Source organism: Watersipora subatra, chromosome 9, assembly GCF_963576615.1.
Source record: "Watersipora subatra chromosome 9, tzWatSuba1.1, whole genome shotgun sequence".
Classification (NCBI taxonomy): Eukaryota; Metazoa; Bryozoa; class Gymnolaemata; order Cheilostomatida; family Watersiporidae; genus Watersipora; species Watersipora subatra.
Window position 1 is genome coordinate 39,755,473 of NC_088716.1, and position 18,522 is coordinate 39,773,994.

General features: G+C 34.7%; 1 protein-coding gene and 1 long non-coding RNA gene across 2 annotated transcripts; one reads left to right on the forward strand and one right to left on the reverse strand.

Annotated features, from left to right (window-relative positions):
• The first annotated feature begins 2,299 nt into the window (after window positions 1–2,299).
• LOC137404712 (uncharacterized) lies at window positions 2,300–4,250 on the forward strand. The gene is made up of 3 exons (XR_010979739.1): window positions 2,300–2,345; window positions 2,900–2,998; window positions 3,933–4,250. It is a non-coding gene; the product is annotated as an uncharacterized lncRNA (long non-coding RNA).
• A 3,833-nt stretch (window positions 4,251–8,083) lies between these two features.
• LOC137404571 (uncharacterized) lies at window positions 8,084–16,196 on the reverse strand. Its single transcript, XM_068090799.1, has 2 exons — window positions 16,083–16,196; window positions 8,084–8,940 (listed from the first exon to the last, which is right to left on the reverse strand). The coding sequence occupies exons 1-2, from the start codon at window positions 16,129–16,131 to the stop codon at window positions 8,255–8,257; spliced, it is 735 nt and encodes a 244-aa protein (XP_067946900.1). The 5' UTR covers window positions 16,132–16,196; the 3' UTR covers window positions 8,084–8,254.
• Window positions 16,197–18,522: the final 2,326 nt, after the last annotated feature.

Here is an 18,522-nt window from a genome sequence, read left to right on the forward strand (position 1 = left end):
CACACATGTATGCACACACACACACACACACACCCATATACACGCACAAACACACACACATTCACATACACGCACATCTACATTCATGCGCACACGTGGGCGCACACATATGCACACACACGCACACATGCACACATGCACACACACTTGGCACACACATGCATGCACACACACGCACACATGCACACACACACATGCCTGCGCACACACGCATGCACATGCACACACATGCACGCACACACACGTGCACGCATACATGCATGCACACACACACGCACTCACGCGCACCCATGTGCACACACGCATACACACATATGCATGCGCGCACACACACACGCACCCACGCGCACACACGCACAGTGGGATTTGCTAATATAGATTAGTGTTGGAATATCATAGATATGCTTGTAAACAATTGTCAACACTGTTTGACATTAGCTGTCTTAGATTGTCACTAGTCCATGCTTTCTCTACCAAATCTCCTTACCTACTCCTTACTCTACCAGATGTCCTTACCTACTTCTTACTCTACCAGATGTCCTTGCCTACTCCTTACTCTACTAGATGTCCTTGCCTACTCCTTTCTCTACCAGATGCCCTTACCTACTCCTTTTTCTACCAGATGTCCTTACCTACTCCTTCTTCTACCAGATGTCTTTACCTACTCCTTTCTCTACCAGATGTCTTTACCTACTCCTTTCTCTATCAGATGTTCTTACCTACTCCTTCCTGTACCAGATGTCCTTACCTACTCCTTTCTGGTTATAATCATGTTTATGCTCTACAGTCGTTCCTATGTGTTATTATTCAGCCCTATATGTGTTTCTATTCATTTACATACGCTTTTAGTCGGTTCAATGTGTTTCTATTCATTTACATATGCTTTTAGTTAGTTCTACGCAGACAGTTGCAGGTTTTTGCCTTTAGCTTGTGGAAACTATACATGATTTGGTAACATCTTCTTGTAGGCACATATGCTGGTGCGTTCACATAATATCCTACCTTTAAACACTAAATAAGCGATGTCTACCAACAAAGTTATATTGTCAGTTTTCCTTTCGCTGTATAACCTAATTACCATAATATTTGTTCTACTAAAATATATTCTGGCTAAGAGTTAAACGTTGTCACTGCTTACATTAAAGAGGAATTTGCACAAAATTTTAGTTGATTTTATCAAAAATTATCAGTATTTTTATACCAATTGCGATTGTTTTTGATGTTTGAGGTGATCTGACTTCCGGGATATTTCAAGATTAAAATTGGCAAAGTGAAATCTACATGAAAGACATTTGAGATTAGACACAGGATATAAAATTATTTTATCAAATTAAATGACAAAATCATCTCGAGTTCAAAATGCACTTTTACAAAATCAAGCCTCTTTTTAATGCATTTTTTGCACTGCATCGAATTCTATAACAATTTAATATAACATCGATAGTAGATTGTCCAGACATGGCCAAATATCATTAGTGATGCCATACTGCAAATATATTTCAAGCATTTACATCTACAGTGAGTCAATCTGCTAGATTTTTACATATGCACTATCCTGTAATAATATTACAGTGAGGTTCACAAAGTGAGGTTCACAAAAAGTTCACAAAGTAATTCACTGTCGATGAGTATGTTTGAAATATATTGAAATTATATATATTATATTCTATAAAAAGCGTCAATTTTTCCCCTAAAAAAACGAAAAATTGAAGGAGAACTGGTGAAAAAATACAAAAGTCAAAAATTTTAATGAGGCACAACAAGCTAAAGCTGAAGCTATGCATTAAAATGTGAGAATAATGCAAGCACTGTCCAAATATAAAGTGAAATGGGGACTTCAAAGATCTACCAAAAAAACTAAAAGTACCCATAATTTAATTTAAAAAAATCTGCCTTATGGCTATTGCTGCCGCTGACACTACCTCTAGCCTACGGATGTTCTACCTCTTTTTTTCTAAAAGGACTGTGAAAATTGCTATTAACTAGTTCCCTCATTGTAATGATCAGAGTTAGGAGTTGCTGTCTCTTTGTCCCTACCTAGATATGCCACGCCATACTGTTTATACTAGATTGATATTGATATTCGGTGTTGGATGTTTGATATTAATGACCAATTCCTAGCCTTAGGTTATATTAAGCGAGAAACTGAGGTTACGCTTTAGATCTTTCAGTCATTTTGCAGTCACGTGAAAGAGGCGGTTCTATACAAGAGGTGGTCCTATAAAAAAACCCCGCCCTCTAGCAGTTTCAGATGGTTGGTACATAAACTGCAGCAATTATTACTCAGTGTTTATTGCTGTATATACTAACAGGGGACTTTCACAACAGGCATATACAAAACTGAGGTAATTGTTATAAAAAAAATTTAAGTTTTGCTTTTACGAAAGCAATATGTTTTATAATTGAACAGTTATGAACTATTAAACCATTCTTTTACCAGGTTAGAGTTGTTTGTATTTATATGGTCAGTTAACAAGATATATTAATGACCGAAGTTGGAAAAATTACATTTTATTTTTTGTTGTTCAACAAGTTTAATCTTTAATTTTGATTTTTAAGCTTTCAAATTTTAAAGTAATAAATTTATAAAATTTTGAAAGTTTTTAATTTTGAATTTTCATTTTTTTAAATATTTTTACCAATTAATTAAAACATTTTAGTTCTTTACTGCATTTTTATCACTAAAGACATTGGTCTTTAGAAACCAAAAATGTCTCAAGGACAAAAAGTTTCAATTTTTCGGTTAAAAAAATTGATAGTTAGCTTTTAAGTTTTTTTAAATTCAGTTTTTGAGTGATTTACAAAATAAAATAATTTAGTATTTTACTAAGTTACAGTTGCTAGTATTTTTAAAGTCAGTTAGCAAGTTTGTTAATTTCAGTGAATAACATATTTGTAGGAGATGCAGGAGTTCATGTTTAACAAGTTGATTCTTATTGCTCTCCTTCTGCTTCTCCTCATTGACATAGTCTCAGCAAGAGAGCCGACAGAGGAAGAAGTGAGTGTGACATCATTCTACAATTTAATTGGTCTTAACTTTATTTCAATGGCCATTGCCAATGAAAATACATCAGGTTGTGTGGAAAATATCGGAAAATTAATAGTATTTTAAAAAAGTATAGTGATAAATGAATAATCTACGTGGATATAGGTCATGCAAGATTTTTATGTCTGGTGTGTTCAGTGGTGTTTGTTTTCTGCACAATAACTGTATGAGGAGTTGTAAGTTAACCTGCTGTTAACCACACAAATAATTCACACAAGAATTTCAAAGAGCTCACTACATTTTCGGATTTAAATTTCATGTTGTTCAAAAATTCTCTTGCAATTATTTTGCTAACAGCTCTCTATTTGTGTAAATGTTGAAATGCTGTCAACAGCTTTTTGTGGAGTCCAAACTTACAAACACAAGACCATTACGGCTTCCTTATGAGGTGTACACAAAATTCTCAGCTGTATAATGTGAATGAAACTTATACAACAATGTACCCTAAATGTATTAAAAATGTACAACAAATTAATATATATATATAAATATACACTTTGAATTTTCAAAAACAAAATAAAAGTTTTAAATCAAAGCTTTAAGAGTGTCGTTATATGCTATTATTATGCAGTGGCACCTAATCAAAGAGTTGAAAACTCCTACTGCATGACACCGATGCACACTTGCTATATACAGTCAAACCGCAGTTTGTGGTCATCTCTTTATATACAAATCTTTTACCAGTCTATGTGAAATTTGGGCAAATATTTTATTCTAAAAGAAAAGCAATTTCCCGTAAACAGCGTCCTTAGCATTTTGTATTACATGTACATTATCACTTACTATTTTGTAAGTGGATGTGACAAATCTATATTTCAGTATAAAGCTTGTTCAAGATTGTTTTTAACAATCTTATAGAAAAAATTATCTTGTTTACTTGTTTCAGATTAGGAGTTGCTGTCAGCGAATGACTGATTTATGCCGGGAAAGATGGCCGAATATCATGTGCTAACTACAGCAGTAACCAAAACGCAGAAAGTTTCACTACAGGGTTTATATCGTTTCACCTTTTTACGTTAGATTAGCTTTCAGTCAAGCATTGTAATAATGTCACAACATTTTGCGTTTTTCACTGGATACAGAACACACTGTTAGTCGCTACCATTATGGAATCTTTAGAATTGGTGTCTGGGTCAATGTTTTAACCACAAAGAATTAATTTTTATCATTACCCTTGTAGCTTAATAAAAATGCTTTACCAAAAGTTTGCTCATCACTATATATTATTGTTATTATATTACTTTATCGACAATCATTTCATTTCAAACAGAAATATCTTTTAAATTATGACATACGTTACGTTGAGAGAGTTCAATATTTAAAACAAATGTTATCAAAAGAATGTTGGTTTCAGCTGACTCCTAGATGTGATGTTACTTTATCTACAAATGAAAATCCTTTGAAAAGAAACAGTTACTACAAGAACCTCCAAGTAGAGTCAATGATACAGTAATCAGTAGAATATTACCAAGTGCTATCTGAGAATCATAATTTCTTACAAATTTATGACGTGTTTTTCTGGTATTAAACAACAATTCTGCCAGATTTATTTCCTCCTATACCAAAGAGTACTCTCAGACTTTTCCTGGTTGTGTTCTAAAATAGGAGATACAATCAAGTGCAATCGAATATTTTAACCAATGATAAGATTAATGGCTACCTTCATTCTAATCAATTGACAACTCAGTTGCCAGGTGTTAAAAGAGTTAGAATCTACAAGGAAGCTCTGCTGAGTCATTGATGTGCGGTTAGTAAATAACAAGGCACTTGAGCTATTTTGTTGCCAACCTAAGCCTAATAAATACACAAAAATATTTTAGCTGGAGACTGGCATGCTGTTGCAGCACAATCTTCTTAGGCCAAAAAACCTTGACATTCTTAGCTGTCTTACAGATATGTGTAAGTCACTAATCTATGATACTCAAGGAACAGAGTCTAATACTTTTGTAACGTGAGCAATCTATTTTCGATCAAAAGTTGAGTATGATATCTTTTTAGCTTACTGCAAGCGTGTGTGCATGCATGTGTGCATGCATGTGTGCATGCATGTGTGCATGTGTGTGTGTGCATGCATGTGTGCATGTGTGTGTGTGCGAGTGTGTACAGTGCGTGTGCGCTTGTGTGCATGTGTGCACGTGTACGCCTATGTGTGTGTGCGCATGGGTGCATAGGTGTGCGTGGGTTCGCGGGTGCATGGGTGCGTGAGTGCATGGGTGCGTGAGTGCGTGGACACGTGTGCGCGCTTTCCCACCCAGAGCGGTATTACCTGAGCCAATCAATCAGCATTCAGCAAATTAGAATTACTGTGCGCATACTTATTCTCTGTGCTTTAATAACACACCTGACGATCTGTCATGTGACCCAGACTCCCAGGGTACTAGTGGGATTATGGAATAATAAAATGTAATTCACAACAAGCATTCATCATTCTTTTGCTTTTTGATCGATTAAAGCTCTAATACACTTTTTCAGTCCCTAAATTTCAATTCTTTCTTGTGTAAGATTTTATACAAAAAAGTCACCTAAAACTACATGTATCATCATGTATTTTTACTCTACACAAATAATCAAAGCTATTACAATAATAATGTTAACAACAACAATAGGGGTAAAAACTAAAAGGACAACACAAAAAAGTAGTACTGGGAATGATAAGTATTTAGAAAATATCAACTTGGAGATGAACCATGCCAAAATTTAGCTTTGACTTAGTTGGGTCTACCATAATGGTAACCATTACCCAATAAAATCAATCATTCACTTGAAGTTGTGTGCACTTGAATTTAGTATGCGCTTATACTATGACTGATGCAAGTTGGAGTAAAAGTTATAGGGTTTTAATAAACACTCTACTGCACAGCATAAGGCATGCAAGTAGGTCAGATGTTGCAGTTGGCAATCATAAATCTTAAACGAGCTGTTTCATGGCAACCAAGTTGTTCCTTTTAGATTCGACAGATTCTCATGGCATGACTTGATTCAGCCAAACACCATGGAAAGTTACGTTTCACTCTCTATTACTAGTGGTTCACTTTATTTCCTCAAAAATGGCTACTTTAATTGTTGTTTCTGTGATTTAAATGCCAATTCACTGACTAAAGACAACATTGAGATGGCTCAACATCAGTACTACCATGACTTAGGTATTACAGGACCTGACCATACAGTAGATAACATATTACACATGCTTGCAACTAAAGTTGCGACTAGTCAAGTGAAAAGGTTCACGAAGATGTACTATGGTCTATATACAATTACTCAACTGCATGGACTGAATGTTTATATTAAAGCACTGGGTGCTTCTGGTTTTTCAATAGGTGTTGAATTTGTAACACCCAAAGGCTAAATAAGAATAGGCCACCACTGGCTGATAACTTTCAGACACCAACCTACATATCTGTTAAATGTACTGATTGCAGTGAACAGGTCGACAGTGACAGAAACAAAGATACTATGTTGACCCATCCTACCGACACTGACATGGCACAACCTATAGTCCTAAGCATAAAGATGCACCAAATGGAAGCACAAGATCATAATTTAGGAGCCATCTTAAGTATGTTGAAGTACATTTTCGGAATGGAGGCCTCTTTTTTGCTGACTTTGGCTGCTTCAGTCATGATATGAATGAACTCCAGAATCTTTGGTTTGATTGTCAGGTAACTAACCATTTGAATCGCTATGTGTAGCATGAATGTATAAAGACATTTTATAATAAAGAACAATGAACAAAAGAAAGTAACAAATGTAGGATATTGGTAAATTTTTATCATTTGCTGGTGATCTGATCGTCTAGATTTTTTAAGACTTAAATTGACAAAACTAAACCGTAGTTAAAATGCTCAGACAAAAATATCAGCAAAATGACATCACTGGTTGCTACTTTTGCTATAGTCAACATCGACTTGTACATTCAAGTTGCAGCGTTAAGCATTTTCATTCCGTCGGTCTCTTTGCAACTACATGTATAGACGTTATAATGTAAATTTCACTTGATCTGACTGTTTCAACTGTGATCAAGTTTTGTCAACCTTAATCTTGAGACATCCTGGCAGTCAGATCCGCTTAAACATCACAAGCAAATGATAAAAAAGTACTAATACTTTCTGATAAAACCTACTTAAATTTTAAGTAAGTTTATCTTTAAAAATCAACTGCACGCTGGAGTTGACCAGAAAGCCTTCAAACTGAAGTCTGCAGCTATATGCAGCATATGACTTTTTGCACATCCTTGTAAAACCACAACCTGAACTTCGGGTTAAAACCATCTGAGAGAGAAAATATTTACACAAAAATCATTACTATAATAACAGCCGTATCTATTTAAAAAATAAAAAAAGACTAGAAAAAGATGAATCAAACAGGAGTCAAACTTGAATATTCACACTTCAGACCATGCACACCACCTCTGCACCAGTCGACCATCCTTCTACATCTAAGAATAAGTGTGCACATAATTATCACACATGACAATATCTCACGGCAGACTGTCAGAGTACTAGCCATTACTATAATAAGAGTCGTGTTTGTTCTGTCTGAAGCCATGTTTAAAGGTTAGGAAAAATATTGCTATCAACAGGGTTTGATCTCAGGACATTCAACTTGGTATACCAACAATGCCACCTGACCAAATCAACAACCTGGAGTAATTTTGCAGTTATATTATAGTAGACCTGAATTGCTGTTGACCTGACTCACAGTACCCAGACTGCCACGGCGCAAGACTTAGTGTTAATAGCTTTCTATTCATCAAAGCAGATTACTCAGAGATGTGTTTGCACATTGAACAAATGCTACAGTTGACAATCTTAAGGGAGACATCTTTTACTAATAGGAAAATGTATGTTTTTTGTCAGAGAGGGCCAGCTTGGTTAAACCTTAACCCTTTCAGTACTGATCCCAAAATTTTCGAACTATGTGCACAGTCAACAAAGCATAGGTTCGATAGTGCCCGGGCTTTGGAAACTACCTTTACATTGAAACAACCTACGGTTGAAAATGTTGCAAACAACATTTTATTACCATGAAAATGCTTGAGAATTAGTTTATGATTGGTTAGAACTAGTTTAACGACCAAGTTGTAGTAAGCTTTTCAAATAAATTAGTTGTTTCAACATAATTAGTTTGAAAAAATGCTTCATAAGATAATCTGGATACATGAAAACGATCACTTGTATTTGAAGAGACACTTCTACATTACAAAAAGCATTAAAATATAGGCGCTCCATCAGTGTTAATCAATTCTACGATATCTTCCAATTTTTCATATTCTGGAAAAGCTGGAATATCCGTGTAACAAGTAAACATAACACGGAGAGCATGCGTTATTAATAGGGCACATTCGGCATGACGATCCTTGAATAAACGTAATTGCATGTCACAAGTGTTTCCATATCGCCGAATCACCGCGACGGGATCTTTCCTATACCCTCCTTTGATGCACTCATACACCGTGTATCCCCTGTAGCAAAGTGGCATGACTTTAGAACCATGGCTGTAGAGTATCTCTTCACCTTTTTTGTTTTTTATAAAAAAACGATTTTCTGTACCAGCTATCTCGTCCTTGAAGTAAGTCGTCGATGTGGTATTCATACCAACAAGAGATGTACAGGATGCAATCACGCTGTCATTCACTCGACTTTTTATTTTTACGCGTTCAGACGGATCAGATGGGCATTCGATGTACATAAACCTGTCCGCTTTGTAGCTGCTTATTCTGTCGACAGCCAAATAGTCAATGTAATGGTTAGGCTTTTTATGGTCAACCAATCGCGCTAGAGGGATGATTTTGGCGTTTGTTAGGCATAGGAGCATGTTGGAATGATCTTCACAGTGAGAGTATGACTCCAAAATGAACGATAAATTTCTAGGGTTGTCCTCATCATAAACTTTTTCTACAAAATTAAGTAAGTTGGTGCATACTTGATTTATTGTCACTATGCTTGATAGCCTACAGAAAGTTTATGTGTGACAGTTTTCTGTTACAACCTCAATATGAAATACATGAATGGCTAATATGATAATATACTCTATGATAATATACTCTATGATAATATACTCTATGATAATGTACTTTATAATAATATGCTCTATGATAATAGTCATCATGATAATATACTCTATAATAACATACTCTATGGTAATACTAACCCAATGCTCTGTGTTGCACAGGTATAAAAATAGCTTACAAATATTTTATTACGTACCAAATTACCTTTAAACCGTATTACCTGCCAATGTTTATAAGCTACTTTTATTATCCGTGTAACGCCGGGCATTCACCTAGTAAGGCCAGCTGGTAATCATTGTGCGTGATGCAACATCATTATTCATAATTTAACCAATGTAAAGAATATCTTTGCCATTATTTATCGCTATGCTCTATGGAATGCTGTAAGGCTGTTGTCCAATGGAAAAGTTTGATGTCTCCAAAACTGGAGGTTTTGAAATCAAATCTTCTGCAAAGTGGATTTTTCGCTGTCAACTCTATCGCTATAACTGGACAGCTGGACACTAACATTTATATATGTACTAGGTAAATGCCCAGCATTGCCCAGGTAAAAAAGTCTTTGCGCAGAAAGCTTTTTTTTAACATATACAACATTTCCTATTCCAAATTTTAAACTTCATATAAATTTAGAAAAAAAATAAACAATGAGTACATGAAAGTGTGTGTGAATAAAAAGCTTATTTTTGCAACAGAAGCTCGGTGTATTCAAAAGTTTAGATGAGCAACACTGGTACCTCTCGATACTGGTACAAACCTAAAAATGAGACATCGGGCTTGCGGTATATAGTATATGGTAAGAACAATGTGAATGATAAGAACAGCTTAGCCATGCGGTTACATGCACTTGTTATCAGACTTGCTATTTTAATGTCAAAAGTTCTAAACTAGTATGAAGGTGATTTTTTGTTGCTATAACTTATCACTGCAACTGAACAGATGAACCTCAGGTAAACACCGAAATTAGTATATATACATATATATATATATGTATATATATATATATATACATATATACATACATATATATATATATATATATATATATATATATATATATATATATATATATATATATATATATATATATATATATATATATATATATATATATATATATATATGCCTGCAAAGAAAAAGTAGAGAAATATCTCCCTCTTGGAGAAGAGATTTAAAAATGCTGGAATGTAAGAACTACTGTAATCCCAGTAGTCATTGGGGCACTGGGCGCAATGACACCGGCGCATGAAATGTGACTTGCTCAAATACCAACAGTAATCAACACAGGTGAGTTGCAGAAAAGTGCGCTAGTGGGAACAGCTAAGATCTTGAGGCGAGTGCTCAAACTCCCAGGTCTCTGGTAGGAGACCCGAGTTAGAGAGCAGAAATTACCACCCATATGGGTTAACCGGGGTGAGGAAACAAATTTTATATATATAAGTAGAATACTCCATGATAATATACAGTGGTGTGTGAAATCAACTGGACCCCTTTGTTGAAAAACCCAAATTTTCTTTTACAGCAGTGTTACTCATTGTGAAATAAGTCAATATCCATTAAATATATAGTAAATTAATCTCCACTTTGATCTCATTTCAAATATCTAAACCAAACAGCTCTAAATTCAGTTTTAAATGATTATGTAAGTTAATTTTTGGACTTTTATTTGTTATGGGAATGCTGGACACTATACAAAAATGATCTGTTTGTTCATGGTGTTGTTCAATACATAAAACAATTAAAAATGCCTGTAAGACAAAATATTTTAAAATGATGCACTTATATGCATTTATCTAAAAAGATATATTTCATAAAATCTGGTGATATGTAATCCAATCATTTTTATTACACAGATTCCAAAAACTGACCAGATTTTGAATTTAGTGGTATATAAATTGCATTTGCTTACTTGAAACAAAAGCGAAAACAACAAATTATAAATACACGCAGTATTAAAAAGTTTGTTCAATTAACAATCATGTCAAGTTTATTTTGCCAACTACTATACATGTAGCAAGTTGTTAGAATCTGCGCTACTGCATATTACTCGCAATTATAAAAGGTCTCTGAGGTAGTGCTGTCGAAGTAGCACTTAGACACATTCACTACTATTCGAAACGTATTTTGATACTGTTTGGTACCACAGAAAGTTTTCTAAATTATACGAAGCAGCAAATGCTCTAACTAGTAAGCCGCTAGCATTGCAACTGAGTTCACCAACCCAACAGTTTGTACTTAACACCCGACAACTTGCACAGTTAGTTAACTTTTTAGTAAAGATGAGCTTTAAATCTTTGTTCATCGCCAAATGTTTCTCATATTACTCCTCTACTACTATCATATTACTCCTCTACTACTATCATATTACTCCTCTATTACTATCATATTACTCCTCTACTACTATCATATTACTCCTCTACTACTATCATATTACTCCTCTACTACTATCATATTACTCCTCTACTACTATCATATTACTCCTCTACTACTACCATATTACTCCTCTACTACTATCATATTACTCCTCTACTACTATCATATTACTCCTCTACTACTATCATATTACTCCTCTACTACTATCATATTACTCCTCTACTACTATCATATTACTCCTCTACTACTACCATATTACTCCTCTACTACTATCATATTACTCCTCTACTACTATCATATTACTCCTCTACTACTATCATATTACTCCTCTACTACTATCATATTACTCCTCTACTACTATCATATTACTCCTCTACTACTATCATATTACTCCTCTACTACTTCCTTACTCCTCTACTACTATCATATTACTCCTCTACTACTATCATATTACTCCTCTACTACTATCATATTACTCCTCTACTACTATCATATTACTCCTCTACTACTATCATATTACTCCTATACTACTATCCTATTACTCCTCTACTACTATCATATTACTCCTCTACTACTATCATATTACTCCTCTACTACTATCATATTACTCCTCTACTACTATAATATTACTCCTATACTACTATCCTATTACTCCTCTACTACTATCATATTACTCATCTACTACTATCATATTACTCCTCTACTACTATTATATTACTCCTCTACTACTATCATATTATTCCTCTACTACTATCATATTACTCCTCTACTACTATCATATTACTCCTCTACTACTATCATATTACTCCTCTACTCCCATATTACTCCACTACCCTCATATTACTCTACTACCCTCATATTACTCCACTAGCCCCATATTACTCCACTACCCCCATATTACTCCACTACCCTCATATTACTCTACTGCCCTCATATTACTCCATTACCCTCATACTACTCTATTACCCTCATATTACTCTACTACCCTCATGTTACTCTACCACTATCATATTACTCCACCACCCTCATATTACCCCACTGCCCTCATATTACTCCACTGCCCCCATATTACTCTACTACCCTCATATTACTCCACTACGCCCATATTACTCCACTACGCCCATATTACTCCACTACCCTCATACTACTCCACTACCCTCATATTACTCCACAACCCTCATATTACTCCACTACCCTCATATTACTCTACTGCCCCCATATTACACCACCGCTGCCATATTACCTCACCACCATGCATACAGCTCTGTTAGCCATCATCAGGTCTTCGCATAATAAATGATCAAAATAAATTAAAACATTTTTAATATTCTTTAGCTCACACCAGAGTTATATTTTTCAGTTTATTACTCTTTGATTGGGTTTTTGTAATAAAAAATCTATTTTTTTACTAGCATGCAGGTAGTCTCATGCGCCTCGAGAGCTATATGTTATAAGTATATCCCCAGTTATTCCACAGTACAGCAAGCTGTTTGAGTGGTGCCAATGGCAGTATGCCTGGCTGGGAATTGGTCTATCTGGGTTCAATTCTAGTGCGTTGAAATTTTTTTTAATGTTCCCAGTGTTGCTTCAGACTGACGGACACGGCTCTTATTATAGTAACGATATAATATTACCATGAATGAATTCAAAGGGCCAGGAAACAGCAATTGGTGTTGATTATGTGTTTGTGAGTACTTTTGTGAGGGCATGAGAATTTCTATCTTAACTAGTCTTAACTATAATAACAGCTGTCTCTGTCCATTTATGGAAAAAATATTACATTGCACAGGATCTGAACCCAAGACAATCACCTGGTACACTATCACTTCTGTTAGGTATGAATGCAATCAGAGATTAATTTGTGTTTAGATATGACTGTATTGCTTTCTGCCACCAGATGGTAGTGTAAAGTGCTCATTTTTCAAAAAATTATTGATTTGTGCTGGTATTGAACTTGTAACCTTTGAGTCGTTGTCCCTGAATTACCCTCATTTTCCACCGACTACCATAACTGCCTGTTAGAAATTAGTTCACTTTATTTAAAATTAGTAAGAGGTTTGTTTTAAAAACTAGACTAGAAATAAAAAAGATTTTTGTATAAGCCGCAATTTACAAGAATAAATTAGGTTATTTTACTAATATCCAAAGTGCTTCACCAAATCAGACAAACTATTAGATTATTACAGCTAAAAATATTTATATATTGGTTGGCTTGGTGTCAGACTTCCACTTAACTATGTTTGCAAAACCGCTTATCAATTCTATATATTGTGACAAACAAACAGAATTAACACTGTTGGGATAAAAGTAATCATTAATTATTCAACAATAAATTTTAATTCATTTGCTAATTAGCTTGGGCTGTAAAAATAGAAGGGCTGATTTATCAACTGACACCAACAAGTTCCACAGCTGTTGAAACTGTTATCCAAGGTCTAGCGTGGTTGTAACTCTACCCTATCGCATAAACCTAATTAGTTTAAACTATTGCAAGGTGTATGGCTGTATTTATCCCATCTGTAGTGTTTGTCAATTGAAGGCATATTTGAAAAGTTATGTTAATTACGTGTTAAGCATTTCAAAAACCATTAAAATATAATTTTCATGTAAGCATTTTAAAAATATTTTAGGTCTGAAACGCTCACTAAGCTTTCAGAAATATCTTCAAATCAGAAAACTATCAACAAGGTCACTGTAACTAGACATTGCCATTCAATTCTGATTTGAAGGTTATTTGAGCTTTTGGTAAAACCATTTTAAAATCTTACAAAATGATGCTTTTGTTGCAATGGCTAAGCTGAACGTTTAATAATTATCGCGAGTTTAAGTAATGTATTCATATTAGTTTGTTTACCTTTAGGTATGCTTTCAATCTTAACTATAATAACAGCTGTCTCCGTCCATTTGTGGGAAAAATATTACATTGCACAGGATTTGAACCCAGGACAATCACCTGGTACACTATCACTTCTGCTAATCTTTCACCTTCTTTGTTTTAAAATTATTGCGCATATACAGTACTTATTCTCTGTGCTTCATTGTGCATATACAGTACTTAATCTCTGCGCTTCATTGGCACACCTGGCGATCTCTCCAAGTGGCTCCTACTGCTACAGTAGTACATCTTAGCTAGTTGAGAGTGATATGTAAGTAAGGTTGTGTAAAGTAATGTGAGAGTAAGGTTATAATTGAGAATAAAACTCCCAGATTATTCCAAAAAAATTTTTTTTAACTTCCACTACGCCGCAATCTTTACAATTATAAAAAATAAGAGCTCTGTCTGTTTGTCTGTCCATCTGATAGAGAAATCTACCTATAGAGGGTCTACAAACTTAGTACTCGTGTAGCGCAAGAGTGACTGCAGTTGGATGCCCTCCTAACAAGGTCAAATGTCATCATGTGACTCCAACCACCACGCTGTTCACAATCTCGTGCCTTAACCACTGAGCCTCACCTACTCCTTAATTTTAGTGTAGGTTAAAGTTTGTAAAACAGTTTATAGGTTCTTTCGCAGAGATAATATAGCATCCAATATGAATTATTTTACTTTACTATTTCTTTATTTTACTTTCATTGTATTTTTGTCCCAGGGTCTAATTTGCTTTGAACAGCATTTATCTCTGATAGTAAAGTTTCTATTTATTCATCTATCTTTCTATCTAATCTATTCATCTCTCTATGTATTTCTCTATTTATTTATCTATCTATCCATCTATCTGTCTATCTACCTATCTATCTATCCATCTATCTGTCTATCTATATCTATCCATCTATCTGTCTATCTATCTATCCATCTATCCATCTATCTGTCTATCTATCTGTCTATCTATCTATCTATCTATCTATGTATCTATCTATCAATCTATCTATGTATCTATGTATATATCTATCTATCTATTTATCTATCTATCTATATATATATTTATCTGTCTATCTATTTATCTATCTATCTACCTATCTATCTATCTAATCTATCTCTCTATATATTTCTCTAATTGTTTGTCTCTCTATCTATCTATATAATCTATCTATTTAATCTATATACCTACTTGCAGAGAGTTTACATCTTCGTAAAAGCTTGACTGTATATTTAAATATTTTTAAAAATCTGTTTAATAAAACTTTACATTGCTACATTGGCAAGCTTCACCAAGTATCAGCTGGTAGCTATAACAATTAATTTTAATTACTGAAAGACGACTACAAATTTCAAAACTTCCTTTCGCTAAAATCTTTGTAATAAGAGGAATAATAATTTTGTATGTCCGTCTGTTCGAAGACATGATTAGGGAAAAGATCACATTCAACAAGATTTGACCTCTCAACACTCTGTAATAATAGTAGACCTACACTATTACCTGCACCAATCAACCACCTTGCCATACTTTGAATAAGCTGTGCAGTTATGTATTACACCTAACGATCTTTCATGGCACACCAGACTGCCAGGTACTGGCAATTTTATTTTTCCGGTTTAACAATAGCTAACCACTAAGCATGACTCTGACAAACGCAGTTTTTACGTGTAGGTTATACATACTTTTATATGTACATGTAGGTTATACGTACTTTTATATGTACATGTAGGTTATACATACTTTTATATGCACATGTAGATTATACATACTCTTATATGTACACGTAGGTTATACATACTTTTCTCATGGTATGGTAAAGGTCCATTTTCAACCGTTTTCCACTTCATAGTTTCTTGAGGTCACAGTGAATGCAGTATGCTATTTCCTCTCACTTTAGTGATGTATGCGGTGCTGCAAAAAATACTCGAAATGATTATGAGGGAATTTAAAGGATTCAAAGAATGTTGTTAGCTATTTTTTTAAATTAGCTTATTTGAAAGGTTGCATCTAATGCATAAAAGCCAAATTTGTAGAAAGATTGCCAATTTGTAGCTCCTACATTATGCATAGCACTCTATGTTCAGGGCCTGTTGCCAGCTTTTATCTTATTAATGCCATCTTTAGACCTCTCACCGAAAATTAAGTTTATCAATATAAATCCCACCTTGAGTGATTTATATTTGTAAAACATATTACTTATTCGCAACTTGATATAGATTATTTAACAATATAAAATCAGAATTTCGACAAGATTAATTAAAAGACATGAGAATACTTTTCCAATTGTAAAAAATTAAATCCTACCCAGACTGCTGTTTTGACAAAGGTACTACGCTGATGTCTCAGTTTTATAGGCCTGATATTTTTAGACACATCCTATTTCCAATACTTCTAAGGAGAGTTGGTTCAGGAAGTAACTAATTTTAGGCTGTTTTCTATTATTATTTCGTCGTTTCATAAAACAAAATTCTGTTAAGTCAGCATTATTGTTTCTGGTGACTCATCCAAAATCAAAAGGTGTTGTTTATAGCACTATAATTGGACAACTAATATACATGTAACTGTACACTTCATATATGTCTAACCTTTATAATAGACGATGATACTATTATTTTTATAAATAAAAGCATTGCCTAGGCTATTGCACGTTGGCTCATAAGCATGTTGGGTTAAGGGCGTGTTGGGTCAAGGGCATGTTGGATCAAGGGCATTTTGGGTCAAGGGCATGTTGGATCAAGGGCATGTTGAATCAGCATGTTGGCTCAAGGGCATGTTGGATCAAGGGCATGCTGGGTCAAAGGCATGCTGGGTCAAGGGCATGTTGGGTCAAGGGCATGTTGAATCAAGGGCATTTTGGGTCAAGGGCATGTTGGATCAAGGGCATGTTGGATCGGCATGTTGGCTCAAGAGCATGTTGGATCAAGGACATGCTGGATCGGCATGTTGGCTCAAGAGCATGTTGGATCAAGGACATGTTGGATCGGTATGTTGGCTCAAGGGTATGTTGGATCAAAAACCTGTTGGATCAAGGGCATTTTGGGTCATGAGTATGTTGCAAAACTAAAATTTTAAAACACTGAGTAAAGTCAAAACTTATGAGATGCTCTGTATAGCTTTGGTTTGCTGCTAAACTAACTTAGGTTAGCTGTTGCACTACTCTGCAGCTAATTCGTTAGCTATGCCACTCCGCTGAGAACGTCAAACAGTGCACAATGTGTGTGGACACCCACATTAGTGTGTCACCAATGTAATACAATTAAGCGCTAAATTTACTAAATAGCCCTAGAGATGTGTGGTCACCTGCTTCAAGATGTTGGACAATCCTCAAGGTACTTGAACATCTGCTTGAGCATTTCATCTATTTAATGATGAACATACACAAATTCTTTGTAGATTTTATCAGAAAGTATCGATATTTTTTTATCATTTTTGATTGTTTTGATGTTTGAGGTGATCTGATTGTCTGAGTGTTTCAAAATTAAAATTGACTAAACTTGATGACGATTCAATGATGACGATGATACCATTAGTCGTTATCGCTGCTATAGCTAATATCAGCTGTTGCGGTGAAGCGTTACAGTTTCTATTCTGCGGTCTCTTCCCAACTATAGACGTTATTATCGTACTTTCAATTGATCTGAGAATTTTGATCGCAATAAAGTTTTATCAGTTTTAATATTGAAACATCCTGACAGTCAGATCACCCCAAACATCAAAAACCATCACAAATGATAAAAAAGTACCAATACTTTGTGGTAGTCCACAAAAAATTCCCGTAAATTCACCTTTAATCCTGTTATTTGGTTAGCTAAACTTGCTAACAGCTGTCAGTGTGTGTGGACACCTGTTTGAAAGTGTCAGACCACCCCAATGAGTGAGAACACATTCTTGAGCTGCGTTCTCCTTTTAAAGCCGTTTCTTAACTAGCTTTAATTAGAGTGAGGGCCCACAGAGCAAATGCTTAGGAATTCATACCATCGCACTCCATGTTTCCTTTATCATGGGAATATTCTGATACATAAGTTAACAAGCTTAGCTGTAAATGGTTGCTTCAGAAATTAGATGACATGTCACAAACAGATGACATATTAATTGCTAACTAGATATTGAAAAAATCGATAAAGCTTACAGCTAAAATGCAATAACGCCCAGGTTGATGTCTTATCAGTGCAGAAGGATTGTGGACGAAGCATTCTTCGTAAATATATCTACCGTAACTGCAGCCATTTTACAAAAAG

Excerpts from the sequence above, each read along its gene's own strand:
- LOC137404571 (XM_068090799.1), bottom strand. The coding sequence starts at position 16,131 with ATGAAGTGGAAAACGGTTGAAAATGGACCTTTACCATACCATGAGAAA. Across the intron at positions 8,941-16,082 it reads TTTACCATACCATGAGAAAA|AAAAAGTTTATGATGAGGAC; the intron begins GTATGTATAACC and ends TTAATTTTGTAG.